The sequence below is a fragment of the Buteo buteo genome, chromosome 2 (genome assembly GCF_964188355.1).
Source record: "Buteo buteo chromosome 2, bButBut1.hap1.1, whole genome shotgun sequence".
Classification (NCBI taxonomy): Eukaryota; Metazoa; Chordata; class Aves; order Accipitriformes; family Accipitridae; genus Buteo; species Buteo buteo.
This window is the reverse complement of record NC_134172.1, coordinates 45,282,554-45,299,433: the sequence shown is the minus strand read 5'-3', so window position 1 is coordinate 45,299,433 and position 16,880 is coordinate 45,282,554. Positions and strand designations below refer to the sequence as shown.

General features: G+C 38.6%; 1 protein-coding gene across 4 annotated transcripts in view; it reads right to left on the bottom strand.

Moving 5' to 3' along the window:
- RBMS3 (RNA binding motif single stranded interacting protein 3) overlaps nucleotides 1–16,880 on the bottom strand; it is a 724,940-nt gene that overhangs the window by 497,996 nt on the left and 210,064 nt on the right. For all 4 annotated transcript variants that reach the window (XM_075052929.1, XM_075052943.1, XM_075052937.1 and 1 more), the window contains exon 3: nucleotides 3,396–3,569. In XM_075052929.1, the coding sequence (XP_074909030.1) occupies nucleotides 3,396–3,569 (174 nt within the window). The remainder of the gene's footprint in view (nucleotides 1–3,395; nucleotides 3,570–16,880) is intronic.

Genomic DNA, 16,880 nt, shown 5'->3' with positions numbered 1-16,880 from the left:
TCCTAAGATCTACTGAAATTCTATCCTCCTTCCAGTAAAATGTGGAGAAAGGGAAATTAAGAGAGTCTTTGAGACACTGGAAAAAGCATGGGTAGGAAACCTGCACAGATGTGAAAGTACTCAAAGGACTGTTCCTATCTTGCCCAGTGGGGATAATCAGAATTACTTTAACTATTTTTTTATCTTCCTTGAGTGAAGAAAGTTTAAGAGAAAAGCATGTTAGATCTCTGGGTGTCTCCTCTTATTCTGAGCGCTACATGCTCTATTTTTCTGGCTGCAAGCCTCTGCATGTGAATGCCAGGGGAGTTTCTAGCCCCTAATATCAAAACCAAGTCATCATATACTTTGTAAGGGCCATCTACCACATTATCACTCATATCAGTATACACAGATCCTCCAGGGTATCCTGCTTCCAGTATAGCTAGGAGAAGCTAGCATCTTCTTGTTTGTTCAAAAACTGCATTGCACTGTTAACTGGGATGATACACAGCCTTTTTTCCCTTAGATAACTCCAAGAGCTGAAAAATTGCTCTGTTTAAACAAACTCCTTGTTCTTTTCTTCCTAGGGTGGAAAGACTGCTTTTAATCAACGATTGCAGCACTATGGAAGAGAGATGCAGAGTGTGCCCTCAGAAAAAATAAAATAAAACCCCCACCTTTGGCTCAGACATATTTCTCAGAACCAGCCAGAGCTGTAAGGGTCTCTTAACACTGCACTGTGTATGATATTTTTTCTTTCATTTAGAAAAAAAATGAATTAGAGGAATTTTTTTTCTAGTTACATTTGGCCCAATTAACATGAATCATTTTGTCTCCTTCGGCTTTTCTCCAAACAGTAGAGAAATCCAGAGCTTTTCTCTTGGCTCTCTCTCCAGGGACTAATATCTTTAAGTACTTCAAGGCCAGATCCAACTCCCTGACATTTGTCTGCCTTGAACTTGCAAAGCGCTTGTAAGTTTGTTAGCCTCCAAAGCATCAAGAAACTACAACGACCTTTAGACATATTCCATGTGGGAGTTTTTGCAGAAACAGCTTCATACAGCAATAAAACCTACAGCTTGTTCTGGTGAACCTGTGCCAGATGAGGGCAAATAAAATCCTCTGAAGTATAGTAGATATCCTGTTGAGCATGTTACACTGGGAAGATTCATGAATAAAGGAGCTCCTCCATATCCAGCTTTTATTGTTTTCATTTGCCATAAAAGTGTTGGTTTGAGCCCAGATTAAACAAACCTAAGTTAGAACCAGGAACCAGCCTAATTCTAACTTTATCATATACACTGCAACAGATATTCACGCAAATATTAAGGCATTGTTTTCTCTTGGAAACTCTTGACCCTCATCTGATGCTGCAGGAGGGAGGAGCTGAGTTTGCTGGAGTGCTTTGCCCGGGCGCTGCTTACGGCCTCATCCTCAGAGCGTGCAGAAGTAGGGGGGTTATGGAGAAAGTATGCCATCACAGTGGTAGGCACTGCAATGGCAGCTAACCTGTTACTGCTTCTTACCACCAGCCTAGGAAATCAGTCCAGTTATCTGCTGAGTGGCATTGCAGCAGAGCTCCTCGGATGGCAGGAGCCAAGAAATGTGCCAAGTTTTCTAAGCGGTTGAACCCAGGGACACTGAGGGCAGGACTAATCAAACAATTTAGTTATTTATCTTGTACCTATCTACTTGGTTTTGGCATTTCTTATCTGCACAAAGGCTTATGCAACTCTGGCTATTCTGAAATCTCTACTTACCAGCAATCACCTAAATCGACTTCCAGATTGAAGTATCATTTCCAACAACTACATATTAAGGTGCTCAACAAAAAGAAATATTGTACAGGTAAAGCAATCCCAGTTGAGGTACCATCAGCTTTAGTCTAAACAAAGGAAAGAGGAACTGTGGAATTAGCCTAAAAAAGACTCCCTTGCCTTGACTGATAATTTTAATTCACATGGATACAAAAATGCCACCATTTTTAAACCATCTTACAGGAAGTATAGCATTCTTCTTGTATGCTCTTTTGCTTAGTAGAGTCAAAGCTTGACTCACAAAGAAGGTAGTGTTTATTCTAAATGGTCAAAGTTAAGGAGCAGTTAATGGCTTGAATACCCACAGTGTAAGTTAAATTAAGCTGTACAGGGACTCTTTTTGAGCCATCATGCTAAACGAGGAAAATATTTGTGCCCTTCCAATGCAAAATACCTTTTTTTTCCTTCACAACAGTTTTTATCATTTTCAATGACAACGTAATGGAATTGAGCAAACAGCAGAATCCATAGAGATGTTTAATTCATTCCAAGATCTCACCACCTCAGAAAAGAGATAAGATTTTACAAATTTATTCCCCTCTTTTATTTCAATTACCATGTTAATGCTTGAGACAATTCCTAACCCAAACTTCTGGCCAAAAGTCTGTTGGCAGGTAAGATAGCAGATCTAAATCAAATCACAAAGATCTTGCATAGCACAATTTCCCCTCTGTAGTAAAAGCTGCACTTTCCCCTATTTTCCTACTGGAATTCACTGCAGGATGGCAAAACTTCATCACATACACATGACAGGATGTTAAGATAGTACGTCCTTTAAGAAGTTCTAACAATATCCAAAGCTAAGTTCAAATCCAAACATTAAAACAACAAAGTGCAGAGTGGGAAAAAAGGAAGATTGCTTACACTAACGAGGTCTTCCCAATTAACTCTGAGAGAGTCTTTCAAAATCAGAAACTAAAAGCATGAAAGAGCTCTGCTGCAAGTAGTCTGCTACACCAATACAACAAAAACCACCATCAGCCTTCAGTTGTGACCCTTCCATGGTTGTCAAATAAAAACACACAACAGTAAGCCCCCCTCTCCATTCTTTTTGGCCACCAGTTCATGCAAATTACAGAAGACCAGTAGTCTTTGCTTAGCAACAAAATTGCACATTCACTACTGATCACATTAATGATAAAGTAGTGAATATTAACAAATCTAATGATGAGAAGAGATGCCCTCCTTCACTGACTCATCCATACAATTTAAAATCTCTGAAATAGAAAGAATAATTCATTCATCTAACAGACTCACTAGAAACAGAAAAGAAGCCATCAATAATACTGCTTTCCAGCCCACATCCCTGACACTGAAACCCAGGCACTCAACAGTAATTTCATGCAAGGAGAAGGATTGCTAAAGGTACAAAAATATATGTATTTCTACTGAGCCATGAAACTTTCACATTTGCTTATGTCTTAGACTCATTCTAATATTTTCTAGAGTTATGGTTAGTACACATGAGCTGTCTTGACTGCTGTGGGACACAAAGAACACAGGCGAAGTGTGCTGAACTGTCAGCCCCTGAATGCCTCCACCTCCCAGGGAATCATACAGCTCATTCAGGTAACTGCAGAAAAGGTTATAATTACTTACAGCAGGATGTCCAGCACAGTAGGTGTAGCTAGCATGAGACTGGTAGTGCAAGCTTGCTCTTGGAAAGGTGTATGTATTCCAAGCAGGTTGGCTGCTATTCCACTGGGAGCTAAAGCCAGGGCTCATGGTCACTCTCGATTTACTGTTTTGGTACGTTCTCACTGTGGAGCTGGACTATCAAAAAAGAAAGAAATGCAACGTAAAAATAGCTTTTAGGGTAGAATACAAACAATGCAGCTACATATCATCATTGTGCATATACATACTGCCACAGAGTCTGGAACAAACTTGAGTGTTTTCTGTAAGGAACTGGGAAAAGCAAAAAATTGATTCCTTCAAATGAAGTGAAACAGTTATGTCGCTCTAATGCCCAAAAGAAAGACTGATGACTGTTGGACTTCAGGCTGGGATATAAATTGAATGGGCAATGGATAAGTGATAGAGACAAGGGGATGTTCTGAAAATATGTAGAGGGTGCAATCCTGCAAGATTAATAGTTGAAACTTGCATATTTATTTATTATAATGAACTAAATATTGACATTTATTGAGGTCCTGATCAGTTATGTCCATTTTAGAGTAAATGGCAGTTTGGGGCCAATGTTTAGATATATTTATTGAAGTCTTGAAATCCCATCTAGTGGCTAGGTAAGGCCAAGCCATCGCAAAGCTACCCCTACATTTCAAATATGTAAACTTCTAAACAGACCATGAAACTTCATGACATTTTTAATTACTTAAAAAGCAGAAGAAAAAAAAAATAAATCTTAAATTAATTTTTTTTAAAGTTAATTCAATAACTTCATATGAAAGTAACCCAGACTACAGATGTGTAATTCATTTTCGTTCCTTCTGGCTTTCTCTCGCTTTGCTTTATTTAACTGTAGTTTTCTGCTTCTAGTCCTCATTTTATAAAAAGTATTCCTAATAAATGCTGCACTGATAGGGGTGGTTTATTAGGGCAGGAAAAAAAGTCAACTTTCAAAAAGAGTAGAAGATGCATTAGAATTGAATGCATCTTTAGCAGATATTTAGGTTGGTCTTCAAAGACATGCAAATGTACTTTTTCCTCCAGATTCTGTTCTGCATTAGGGTTTTGCTTGCTTTCTTCTTATTGGCCAAGGTGTTCTCAATATCCCATACAAATTTACACCAACTAATTGTAATTATTATAAACCTGAAACTGTTCTTTTTAAAGCATTAAATTCACAGTGACCTTAGTAATACAGTGAAAGCTTGAGAAATATGAACACAAATAATATTTCTTAGAAATGCTTATAAATGTCCTTGTTAGTAAATTGATGCTATCAATTTCAAAAGCTATATTCAAGAATGATGCTTCATTTATTTTTGCCCTCCTTTCAAAGACAACTCTTATTCACGATATATGCAGCATTAACCAAATATCAATATGGGCCACCATCAAACAAGGTGTTTCACACGGTCCAAGACCATCCTTACCCTGACGTGCTTACAAGATAAATGAGAAGGTCAAGGAAAGGATGAAAGAGCAGAGCCTGATGCAGAAGCAGAGAAAATAGCTTTGTAAACATGACTTTCAGTTTCATTTCAATGCTTCAGCTCAGTTTCATTGGGAGAGCATTAGTGAAATGGAAGGAAAAGGGGATGGAGAGAAGACATATAAAAAGGTTTCAAGGACACATTCTAGCTATGAAAATATATACCCTGTATAATCTTTCTGATTTTTAATACTGTATTTAGATGAGTTGGTTGTAGAAACTACAGGCCGCGCCGGCATTGGCTGAACATGCCCTCTTTATTTCATTTAATTTTCAAAAGTTTAAGTACATAAAGTTTTCCTCAGTTATCAATTGCTGTATAAACTTTAAGTTCAAGAAAAGGCCAAACGACTTCCTGCATGTGTTTATTTCCTGCACCACCGATTAGGAAGCCCGAAAAGAGCAGTTTCCGCTGACCAGTTCTCAGTATCTCAACAGATTCGCCTCCTGCCCCCACCCCTAAGCGAAGGATTCCTGCGGTGTGATTTCTAAAGATTTAACTTACGACTAGCTGAACACAAAGCGTATGAATGAACACTAAAACCCACACTAAACTCTCATTAGTCACTGTGTGTGACAAGTGGTTACTTTGTTCTTACAAAAAGCTTCAGGAAAAAAAAATCTGCCCCTACAGTTAAAGGGGCTTATTTGAAATAAATCTTTTTGTATGAATTTAAATCACGACAAATCAAAGGAAAGAGGCTATGGCTACAGCTAGAAAAAAACTGAAGGGTTTTAATGGTTTTTTTTTTCTCTTTTTTTCTTTTTTTTTTCCTTCCCCTTTTACCCTCTTTCCCCAAGGACCAGAAACTGCATTTTCTTTCCTTTGACGTACTACTTATCTTTCAGATCGCTCCTCAAAGACAAATCTCTCTTTCTGGGCCCTGGTAGACTTGCTTCTACATGAGAGATGAAAGCCAGGTTTTGTTTTGGACAGATCAAGTAGGTTTTTAGCCATAATGTACTTCCTGTACATTTCTCCCCTTTATAAACATCAGGTATTCAAGTGTGGCTGCTTATTAACTCCTCTTGAGGAGTTCATCCCCGGCCGAATATTCTGTGAATATTGAGCTGCTGCATCCTAACAATAGCTTCACTCCTTCCTATTATTTCTGATGAGTCTGCATTGTATGGACCAGTGGAAAATATCTATGGCTGATGGGATATGAAGATGCATTGTCAGCTGTGATAATTGTTAACTGATTATTTTCACTATGGCAGCAAACTCCACTACAGTAAGGAGAGATGTGCTATTAGCACTAAACAGACGTGCACGATACCTGTTCCTGTATTAGAAAACAGGAGCAAAAATAAGCCTGTTTTTTAAACAGCCTGCCTCAGATGCTGAACAACCTTCTGCCTGTTGATTGAATTTCGTTTCGTGCTTGCGTGCTACACAAAACGCTTTCCCGTATCTGCCAGCGTGCTGGAGCACGGTTCAGCCCCAGCACTAAATCCCGGCACAGAGACGAGCCCCTCTGCTCCCCTTTCTGCTCCTCCACCCAGCTCTCACCTCATGGGGGGATGCATTACAAATGGTGAGCCATTCAGACCTTCAAGGATGCGCCGGGTGTCCTACCCACGCAGGTCACTCAGGACGCAGAGGCGGGAAGCGAGACCCCATGTACCCCGCTCCCCCTCGGGGTGGCTGGGCGGCCGTGGGAGGGAGGTCCCTGCGAGCGAAGCCCTCTGCTCTGAATGGTGGCTTTGTAGGGGGACTACTATTTCTGACCCAATAAAAGCTCCTCTCTTTCTGCTGGCTTACCTCCAGAAAAAAACCAAACCAAAACAAGTCAATACATGAAGACACTCCCAGGATAACTGGCTTTGAAAACTTGAAGCTATCCAGGATGTCAGCCAAAGAAGACAGAGATCTGTACCACCAGCCACCAAGTCCCAGGACAGTCTGGTCACCCCACGGATCTAATCTAGGGTGGTTGGGGAGCTAAGACATGAGATCAGGGACCCCAAAAGTCAACGTGTTGAATTCAAGGTGTCCTCTGAACAACAAATGCTGCACATCTCTGCAGCCATCCCAGCTCAGCGCAGAGGTGCCTGTGGGAAAGACCCTGGGCCCACACTGGAGCAGAGGAAAAGCATGAAGAGCAGGAGAGAGGAGCTGTTATTCCTCACGTCCCTGTGCCAGTAGGGCTGGGCAGTGGGCACAGGGTCAGGAACGCAGGAGTGAAGCTGAGCCTGGGAAAAAGGACTGGGTGGAAGGTATTGTCTAAATTTGTCCAAACTTATTTTAACTGGCAATAAATTAATTTTCCCCAAGTTGAGTCTGGTTTTGCCTGTGATGGTAATTGCTAAGTGATCTCCCTGTCTTTATCTTGACCCATGAGCTTTTCCATCTTATTTTCTGCCCCCCTTTTCTTGAGGAGAGGGAGTGAAAGAGCTGCTGGGTGGGTGTCTGGCAGCCAGAAAAGGTAAACCCACCACAAACTGGCAGGTCTTGTGGCACACAGGCTTTTATTCAGGATCTGAAAGTGCATCTATTTCCCCCTAAGTCTACTGATTACTCCAATAAAAGGTATCACCTCTCCCCAAAACTCTGTCTTATTTATATCTCTTGGGTTGTCAATGGTGGACCACTGCTGCTACTCCTGGAACAACCCGATCAGCTTTTCTCAGAAAACTTCTGCAGAAAATTATCAGATTACAATAAAAAAAGAAGTCTTGCCCTCCTCCCTGTGCTTTGCCAGAAACAACAAATATTACAAAGTTAGGGTAGAATTTTCTTTTCCTTGAATAAGTCACTCCAGTACCTTTATACCCTAAAGGTCTGATGCAATCTAAAATTGAGATCAGTAAAATTTAAATGTCTAAGCACATTTTAAAATATGACCCCTTTTTTCTCTGCCTTAATTTCTCTGGCATATAAGTATGGATAATCTTAAAACTTCTAGGCTAAGCTTTTCCTCACATTTGTAAAAGTTTTGAATATTTTTGGACATAAGCATGAGTGAAGTGCAAAGTATTATTAGTATTTTTACTGTTTCTTGAGCTTAACTGCTTTCAGATCTTAGTTCTTTTAATAGCTGATGTGTGAAGTCTAACAGTGGAAAAAATAGAACATAGTATTTATGGAGCACTTTTTATCTTCAAAGCACTGTGCAAATGTTAAATGGTGGCAAAATTTTTGACTGGTGCAACATTTCCAACTTTTAAAGCAGTTTGTAGAAGATACAAGAACTAGCAGCCACTTCTTCCTATTTGTATGTGAGTGAATAAAGCACCGCATTTGGCTAGGACATTAAGCAATGTAAATAGTTTTGACATAGACTTAGTCTTCATGTCATCACACCCGTGCTCTCCACTCTTTTGCAACACAGCATCTTCATGCAGTGAACTAACAGGAAAAATACATGCTAATTCTGAAATTCTACATCACATCAAATGCAAGACTGACTACATCTATCAGACATCCTGCTGCCAACTATGCCAAAATGCTGTGATTATTATTGGCTTTGGCACTCCAAAAGAAGAGAGAGGCTCAAATACTCTGCTCTATGTTACCTCTTTACTTGCATTGACTTAAAAAAAAAAAAAAAAGACAAGTGAGATTAAAGAGGTGTAAATAACATCTCAATTCAGCCTCCCACTACCTCATCTTTTAAAAGCAACTTCCCAGAGGTATGATGTCATTTTCTTAGCCCACACAATTTGAGCTGCCTCCAGTCCCTTGGATTTTGATTGCAGAATGGTTCTGTCTTCAGCTGCATCTTCTGGTGTTTATTGTGAAAGCAACTGTGTTTGAAAGGATGTCCACCCTCTTCCCCCTATCCCTTCAAGGGATTTGACATCCCTTATTTTGGATGTCAAAATGATTACAGGAGTTGTGAAAGGCCAAATAGAGAAACTGCCATTCTGGAGATACTGCTTGCAGGAACGCTGTATGCCTGTATTTGGATCAGACCATGATGAAAAGCACAGTCCTATGCTCTTAAAAGTTTGGATGCTTTACAAAATACTACCGTTCCCATAGAAATCAAAGTTTTCCTATAACCTGGAAAACTCAGAAATGAAAATAGCTGCCCTGGAACATTATTGCATGAGCTAAAATGATGCATTTGTTTTCTTGCTCAGAGAAAATATGAAACTGGCAAACCAAATCTGAAGTTAGTTCATCACAAAATACACCTGAGAGACCTTAAAGACTGTGGTAATTGTGAAATTGAAGAATGAGGATGTTTTTTTCTTTTGGGGTTGTTATGAAATCTAAACATGGAAGATATTGCAGATTTATTTTTTTTTTAATAGCGGGAAAGAGGAATTTTGTGCTGCTACTTCTCCCGACATCATCTTCTCCCGACATCATCTTCTCCCGACACCATCTTTCACTATAGCTTGCAAATCTTTTACAGTCTAGAACCAGACTCCATTTGTTCCAGTAAGAACTGAGCTCTTAATATTTGGCCACTGCAGATTTTGAGTTTATCAAGTTTGTCTCATAACCTTTATGAAAAAAATTTCAGAGACATGACCAAATTTAAGAGAAACATTGTTTTTCCAGACATGGGATTGAAACTTAATATGCTGTACCTGGAAAAACAGGATCAACTGAGAGAAATAGCATTCCACTGAAACCGCAGAGAAATGATGAAGCTATATTTCATATCTCGGCATACATGTAAGGCTATAGCTCACCCAGTGGATCCAAGAGCGCTGAGCGCTAGCCCACATCACGCCAAAACCCAGGGTGTGCAGCCCATCTGTCCCTTCCCAGTAGGTAGGAGAGGAATGCTCTCCGTGGGCTGGCTTTGTTTAGCAGGCTCCCAGCCAACTGGGTGAAGGGGACCCAGGCCTGCAGGACACTTAGGAATGCTAAGTTGAGAGACTTTTTAGAATAGGTCCCAAATTATCTAAATAACTCTTGAGGAATGTATTCTACAAAAAGAGTCTGCCACTCATTGTTATTTTTCCCTAGAGTTATGCCTTGAAAACAAAATATATATGGTTTTCACACTTTTCTGGTTAGAATTTCTGTCATTTCCAGTGATTCAACACCGTAATTCATGTTGTACTTTTAACTGTTACTTGAATCCTAAGAGCATTTTTTTCCTGGGCAAAGTATGAAACATTGCTCTTGTAGTTACAGAGAGTGAGCAAGGGAGCTGAAAAAATGAAGGCCTTCACGGTTTGAGGAAGAGGCCATGAAGAGCCTGGTTTTCTGCCATCTTATCATCCACGTCAGTGCCAAGGGGCGAAGAGTTAGTAACATGAGACAGGCCAGCGACAATTCAGATTAAAGCCTTAAAGACTCTTGGCAACCTCTGTGGAAGACCTGGGTGTAATCAAAAGTTGCTGTAACCTGATGGTTCTCTAGGCAAGAGACCACTGGGTTTCAGCCAACTTCTGCACGCGTGCACCTCCCGAAAAGCATTACCACCACCCAGTACCTCAGCAGGCAAGCTCAGTGCAAAGACCAAGTATAAGTCACAGGAAATGCTCCTGTGCTTCAAACTGATTTCTCCAGAATAAGAAAAGGAATTTTGCATGTGTAGGAGAGACTTGTATTGGTTTTGTTACCCATGTTTACCCAGCCATAGGGAATGGGGTCACTCATGCTCCTGGACTGCTCATTTGTATGTCTTCCTTCCACAGAAGGAAAAGTGAAAGGATATTTTTTTGTTTATCTTTGTTAGGTTATTTGTAAAAAGTAAATTGGGATTAAAATGTATGTTGTTAGATGGGATTCTTATTGGTCTAGTTTAAACCTTTAATTTAGGTTTGAACACAGTGAATATCTTGACTCCAAGTCCCCTCCTCCTCCCTTCTCCTCTGCCTTCTTCACTTTGAAAGGAGTAAGGGCATGTCAAAGTTTCTTCTGTTCAGAATATTATTTAGTCAATCTATTGTGAGAAATTTAAGTCATAACAAACTCAGAAGGACATTGAATATGACCTTGTAATGGTAGGTCATTAAGTAATTATCTTCTGAAAATAAAACACACTGGCATCTGTTAAATTTACTCCAGCATTTTTTCCACCACCAAGGTTACAATTTAAAATTGTGAAGCATTATGTTAACCCAAGATGAGCATGATCTGAGTGTTCCCAGTAAATTCTGCCAAGATAGCACCAGTTAAGACCCCACCACAGATGACCTGCATAGTTCTGATTTCTGAAGAAGTCACCCATCTAAAATAATCACTCAATCCAATACTCCTATGAATGCACATCCAGCTCATCTGTATGGAGTGACTGGAGAAAAGGATGTTCTTCCACCAGGAGCTGTTGAGCACACAAGTCACAGAGGCAATGAACTTGAAGGGGAGGATTTGTGCCAGATAAGAAAATCTAATGGTGAACACTTATCTTAAGGAAAGTTGTTGATTACATACAAAACATATCATATTAAGTCTCTGATCCTGGCAGATCTCCGCAGTAGTATTTTTACGTCTAGGAATTCCTCTCTCATATATGACAGTTGCCACGCTTGGAGTCTTTTCTGCAAAGTACACAGCAGTATTTGGGACTTGCAGCATTCCCTTCATAAAATAGAGGACACAAAGGGATGCTGCAAAAATTGAAAAAAATTTTAACATGCTAAGTGCATTTCCTAGGATCACATTCCCAGGTACAGAGGGCTCTTGTACTAGTTTTGCTGTAAGTCAATAGACCACTTTTACCTACATCTAATTTTTTTATGTGGACCTACATACCGCTGACTGAAACACAAGTTCAGGAGCTTTACTGAATAATGACTGATTTTAGCATTTACCTGTCTGCTAAATTGGGACTTTTTACAGACAGCTAACATCTTTTGTGAAACTCATTATTTTTTTGATAGTTTGGGAAGAAAAATAATTATTTCATTAACACTTGAATTCCTTTCCCTTTTACAGTACCCAAAGGTATGTTTCACTATGTTCTGCAGTATCTTAATTTTTTTCCTGATGTATCTGTTTACTACATGTATATTGAATTACTCCCTGAACAATAAATCAACCACTGTCTTGGATACAAAATTATTTTCCTCACACTAGATCTGCAATATACAACTTTTTTTAAGCAATCCCAAGAGTAACAGCTGGCTGACAATTTAAGCAAGTCTGCAACATTAACCAGTGAGTGCAATCCAGACTCACATACCAGGGAAGTGGGATACTTAACGAACAACCAAAAAATGTCCATGGCACAACATCACTTCTACAATTCTACCAAATGAGAAAAAGTCAGATTTCTTTCCTCAGCTGCAGTAGGCAAAGCATTGGTTCCAGCATCACATGCATATTACAAGTCTTCACGTCCACAAAACGCCTACTTTACTGAATGCAATGCGGTTATGAAATGTATTTGGCCACTGGGAAGAATTCTATAAATCCTGCAAAGCTACCCAATGTACCACTACAGCTAACTCCTGTGGATGGGCCTGCATGTTTTTGTAAACCTCACTGTGGGATTAGGACATTTATCATAGCTATGATTTCTTTCCCGTGACGTTATATCTATTGTATACCAGGAGTTCTGCAGGTGCATGATATATCCATCCTGTCATTAGCTACAATACCCTGCAAACCATTTTTATTTTGTGCTGGAGAAACAAATACTCCTCCCATAAATTGTTTTACTGCTGATTGGGGAACAGGCTCCCGCTCCCTTGACAGTAAAACAGCTTGCTTTCTCTAACCACAGAGTTATAATTTCCAGCATAACAATCTGAAGCTCAACACCATTTCTTATGGAATTAAGTAATATAGGGAAAATTATAGCATACTTTCTTTCAATATCACTCCTGAACTCTCATTATTTGTTAAGTGCCAACATGTTTGATCGCTGAGGGACATTACAGACAACACAGCCCCTAAAGATCCAACTGAGGGAATGCAGGAAGAGGTAGCAAATGTCAAATAAATAGAATGAACAAAATTCTCTTTTAAAATGAAAACCAAATCTCAATATGAATTTTGTTACTGGGATCAGGATTCACCAAAAGTTTCCGTTTCACTGAAAATGTTCAATGAACATTTTAAAAAGCAAAGAAGGAAACTGGATATCCAGGAAATCCAGAAATGAAAAGCGATTTCTTCCTCAGTGAAATCATACTCAGACAGGTCTTTCATTCAAATTAAATATTCATAGAACCACATATATTGTATATGACACATTTGAATGTGAAAAGGCTAATATCCTCTGGCTTTTCCAGTAGTCAACTAATCCATTAGAAATGTAATAGTCAGTCTAACCATTCTGTGACTTCAGTAGGAGGTATGAAAAATAAAAGAGAAAGCAGAATGAACTACAAAGAGAAGAAGAAAATAAGAAGTAAGACATATCCAAGACCAGCTCTCAGGGTACTCAAAATCAATTTCAACTGCCCCAGATATCTGTTGAATATCAAATACAGAACAGAGGAACATGCACACAGGGCTACAGAGTTGCCTAGAAAAGCTGCTTTTTCTTCCCTTAAGCTTTGGGCACTCATGCTGGAGAAGAGAGAGAGATCATTAATTTATTAAAAGGGATGAGCAAATTATGACTGGGAAGTTGACTAGAAGCTGTTTGAATTCAGTGTAGCAAAGACTGGTTTTACAGGATACATCAATACAAGGTTACAGATTTCCTTAAAAAATAAGTAAATCTCAATGAAAAATGACACTAAAATTCCCAAAGTAAAAGACAACAGAAACACCTAAGGTAAAGGTTGTGTGTTAAGGCACAAGAGGTTATGGGATTTTGCTTTGTTTTGTTTTTATTTCCCTGGGAAAAAAAAGCAAGCAATGAAAGGCTATTAATATTCAAATAATTCTGCAGATTATTGACAGTCCTGTAGTCTAATCTAGTGGGAAAGAGACGTGGGCATCAACAAACAAAAATACTATTAAATCAATGAAAAAATTAGTGAATATCTTAAATGAAGGAATAAAGCAGCATGAGGTAACACATGCTGAAGGTTTGACAATGTGAAGCTTCTCTGGTCTTGGTCAGCACAGCATTTAAAATAATGGGACTACTCATGACCTTAAAGTAAACCATGAGTATAAGCAAACAGATCCCTGACAAAGCTTTGTAGAAACTACTCCTTGAGTTAAACACGGTTTTCTCCTGTGTAACTGTCTACTGCACATAAAGCACTATCGTGGGGCCAGATCATAAAAGAAAACTTCCTTCTAGATAACATCAATCAAATGTTTCTAAATGTATAAAAATACTTTTACTTTCAAGTATCAATGTGAATGCAAACAAGCAACTTTCCTTTCATAGTACTTTCCTTCAAAATATAAACCACTCTTTTTATTCTTATCAGCTAACAATCAAGAGTTTTATAGGCTGACTTGCATTTTGGCCATGCCACAAGTTTTTCAGATTGGCATTTTATACTCTATGAATTGGTAAATAAACCAAAATAACAATAACAACAAAACTCCAATAACTAAAATTTCAGTAAGGCTACTGCAGTAAGGAAAAACTCACACAGGTCTGAAAACAGCTTCAGCTTTCATGACATTAAACTGCTGAGAAAAAATAACTCCAACACATTACACATTGAGGGGCTCCAAGTGGGAAGCAGAGATCTTTTGAATCCTGTTGGAGGGTGCTCAAATAAGAGAAGTCATTGACCCTCGAGAGAGGAAATCCAGCGGAGGCTCCTCAGAGCCTGGCATGTGGAGCTGCACTTCTTCGCTTAGGAAATACTGACAGCTAGGGGAATAACTCAGTGCAGCTCAGTCTAAGGGATTTTTCTGCCCCAGTGCCCAACGGTATGAAGAAGATTCAGATCCTTCCTACTGAACTTCAACATCATAAACTTGACAGGCAAAAGGAGGGGAAAAAATGAAGGAAAGCTCTGCTTCTTGTGTTTCTCCCTGCTGTAACCAGAGCCACCTTTCCTATCCCCAAATGTTTGTTAAAATGTTAAAATCTAGATTTTAAAATGTAAGCACAGCAGTCATGTTCAGACAGCAAGAACCAGATGAGAGATAAGGAACAGAGATTGAGGACAAGAGAGAAGATGACCAGAAACCACAGCAGGAGGCTCTGAGGATAAACAGATGCTACCCTGTCTCATCTGTGTTTTGTTTTGTGTTTTTGAGCCTGCTTCTCAAAGACTAGACATGGAATGAATGCAGATGGAGATTTCTGTCACATTGTTCCCAGTTGGTTTAAAACCTCTGCTTCTCGAGTCAAATCCTTTCTAGAGTTGATGACTGCATTTCCAAAGCCTGAGAATGGACAGAATTTCTTACCGCTCTATAAGGACACTGGTCTAAAAAGGCTAGAGGATTAACAGCAAATTAAACTAATATGGTTACCGTAGAAATTTCTTTAAAAGGTACATTTTGAATTTCATATTTCTATGTCAGTAGATAGCCTCTGCAGCTTTGTGCTTAGAATACACATTTCAGGAAAATTCGCCGTATAGCACATTCAGTCATATATTGTATTTCCTGACACGTGTGTGTGTCACAACCTTGCAGCAGAAACAGGAAAAAACAGTAATATTAACAAGATTTGTACAGAAGCTTACAACATTAGTTACCCTATTATCTACCAAAACAGTTCAGAATGACTGGTGGGAATATCATGGAAGAATGCTAAAAGGTATTTTTAGAGATACGTTATTTGTTCAGTTTGAAATGTATTTTAAAACTCCAGTCACCAATACGTAGCTTCATTATTATTAAAGCACAACTTTCAGTATCTAGTGAACTGTTATGTAGATACTAAGACAGAAAGTTAATGGGTATAGATGTAACAGAAAAGAATCTCGCTTACTATACTTGGGAAAAAAAGGATGGCCTTTCACCTAAAGAGGAAAACTATTATCTGGAAGATCAAAAATCACCATTAGCTCTGAATCAGGCTTCATATGTGACTCAAACTTTCCACAACTCTTTCCCGGTCTCTGTAACAGAGATTTTACTGCTTCTTCTTTTGCATCCTTTGGGAGATGGTGTGACATCTTTTGTCCATTCATCTAGAACAGCAATGTCCCAAACCACCAAATCAATCACCAATCACCAAATGAATTTTTTGGTCAATTTTCAGTTATATAATGACTATGAAAGCTACTATGATTGGGAATAAACACAACAAAAGACACAGACGGGCTTCCAGTAATTCACATACATATACATAAGCACAATTAAGTGAAACAAAGAAGAACACAGGCAGAATACAGAGGATATTTCCAGTGACGTTTAAAACTATTGGCAGAGTAATTTTTTAAGGCAGCTAATAGCAGAACCATGAATTAGGTTGATTTCAGAAAGCTAAAGCACAAACAAAAGCAAAGACAGGGGAAAGTAGATTTGAGGAGCCGAATCATAATAATAGAGCTTTGTTCCATCTCATTTATCTATGTATATTTACATTTATACATCTATGTATATACTACATGGGGGGAAGTGTTGTGAAGCTTTTCTTTAATTCATAGAGATTAAAACCAGACCTTGTTACAACTTTTTGAATATTCTTTTTAAATTTTATATTTTAAAAGATATATCTAGAAACATTTATTTCAGAGGAAAAGGTAATTTTAATTTTTTTTTTCAACTGACTGCTGATAAGATTTTATGTAACAGAAGAAGAAAGGCACAGGAAAAAAGATAATGTTCTACAGCTTAAATATGGAAGAAAAAATTTATCTAGTATTCTAAAAACTAAATATATTTATGCCCCTAACTCCTCTAATTCTAGAAATATCTGTTGTAGACTGTCATTATACCCAAATTGTTTGCAGATGCTGCTGTATAATGGAATAGTCAGAGATAAACTGTTGAAGTATTTGGTAGCATTGTCAACCCATTAACAAAATTAAAATTATTAAATGGACACTGAATAGATGCTAGTAACACCAAGATTTGAGGTTACCAACTGTTTTTACAGCGCTCTCTTTTATTTTGGCCATGATACAGAAAAATGCGTATTTCCTAAGTAGACTTTCCTAATAAGAATTGTTAACTTAGATAGAGAGATCAAATTGATAAAACATGCATAGATTCTTTTTTTTTTGCTGTT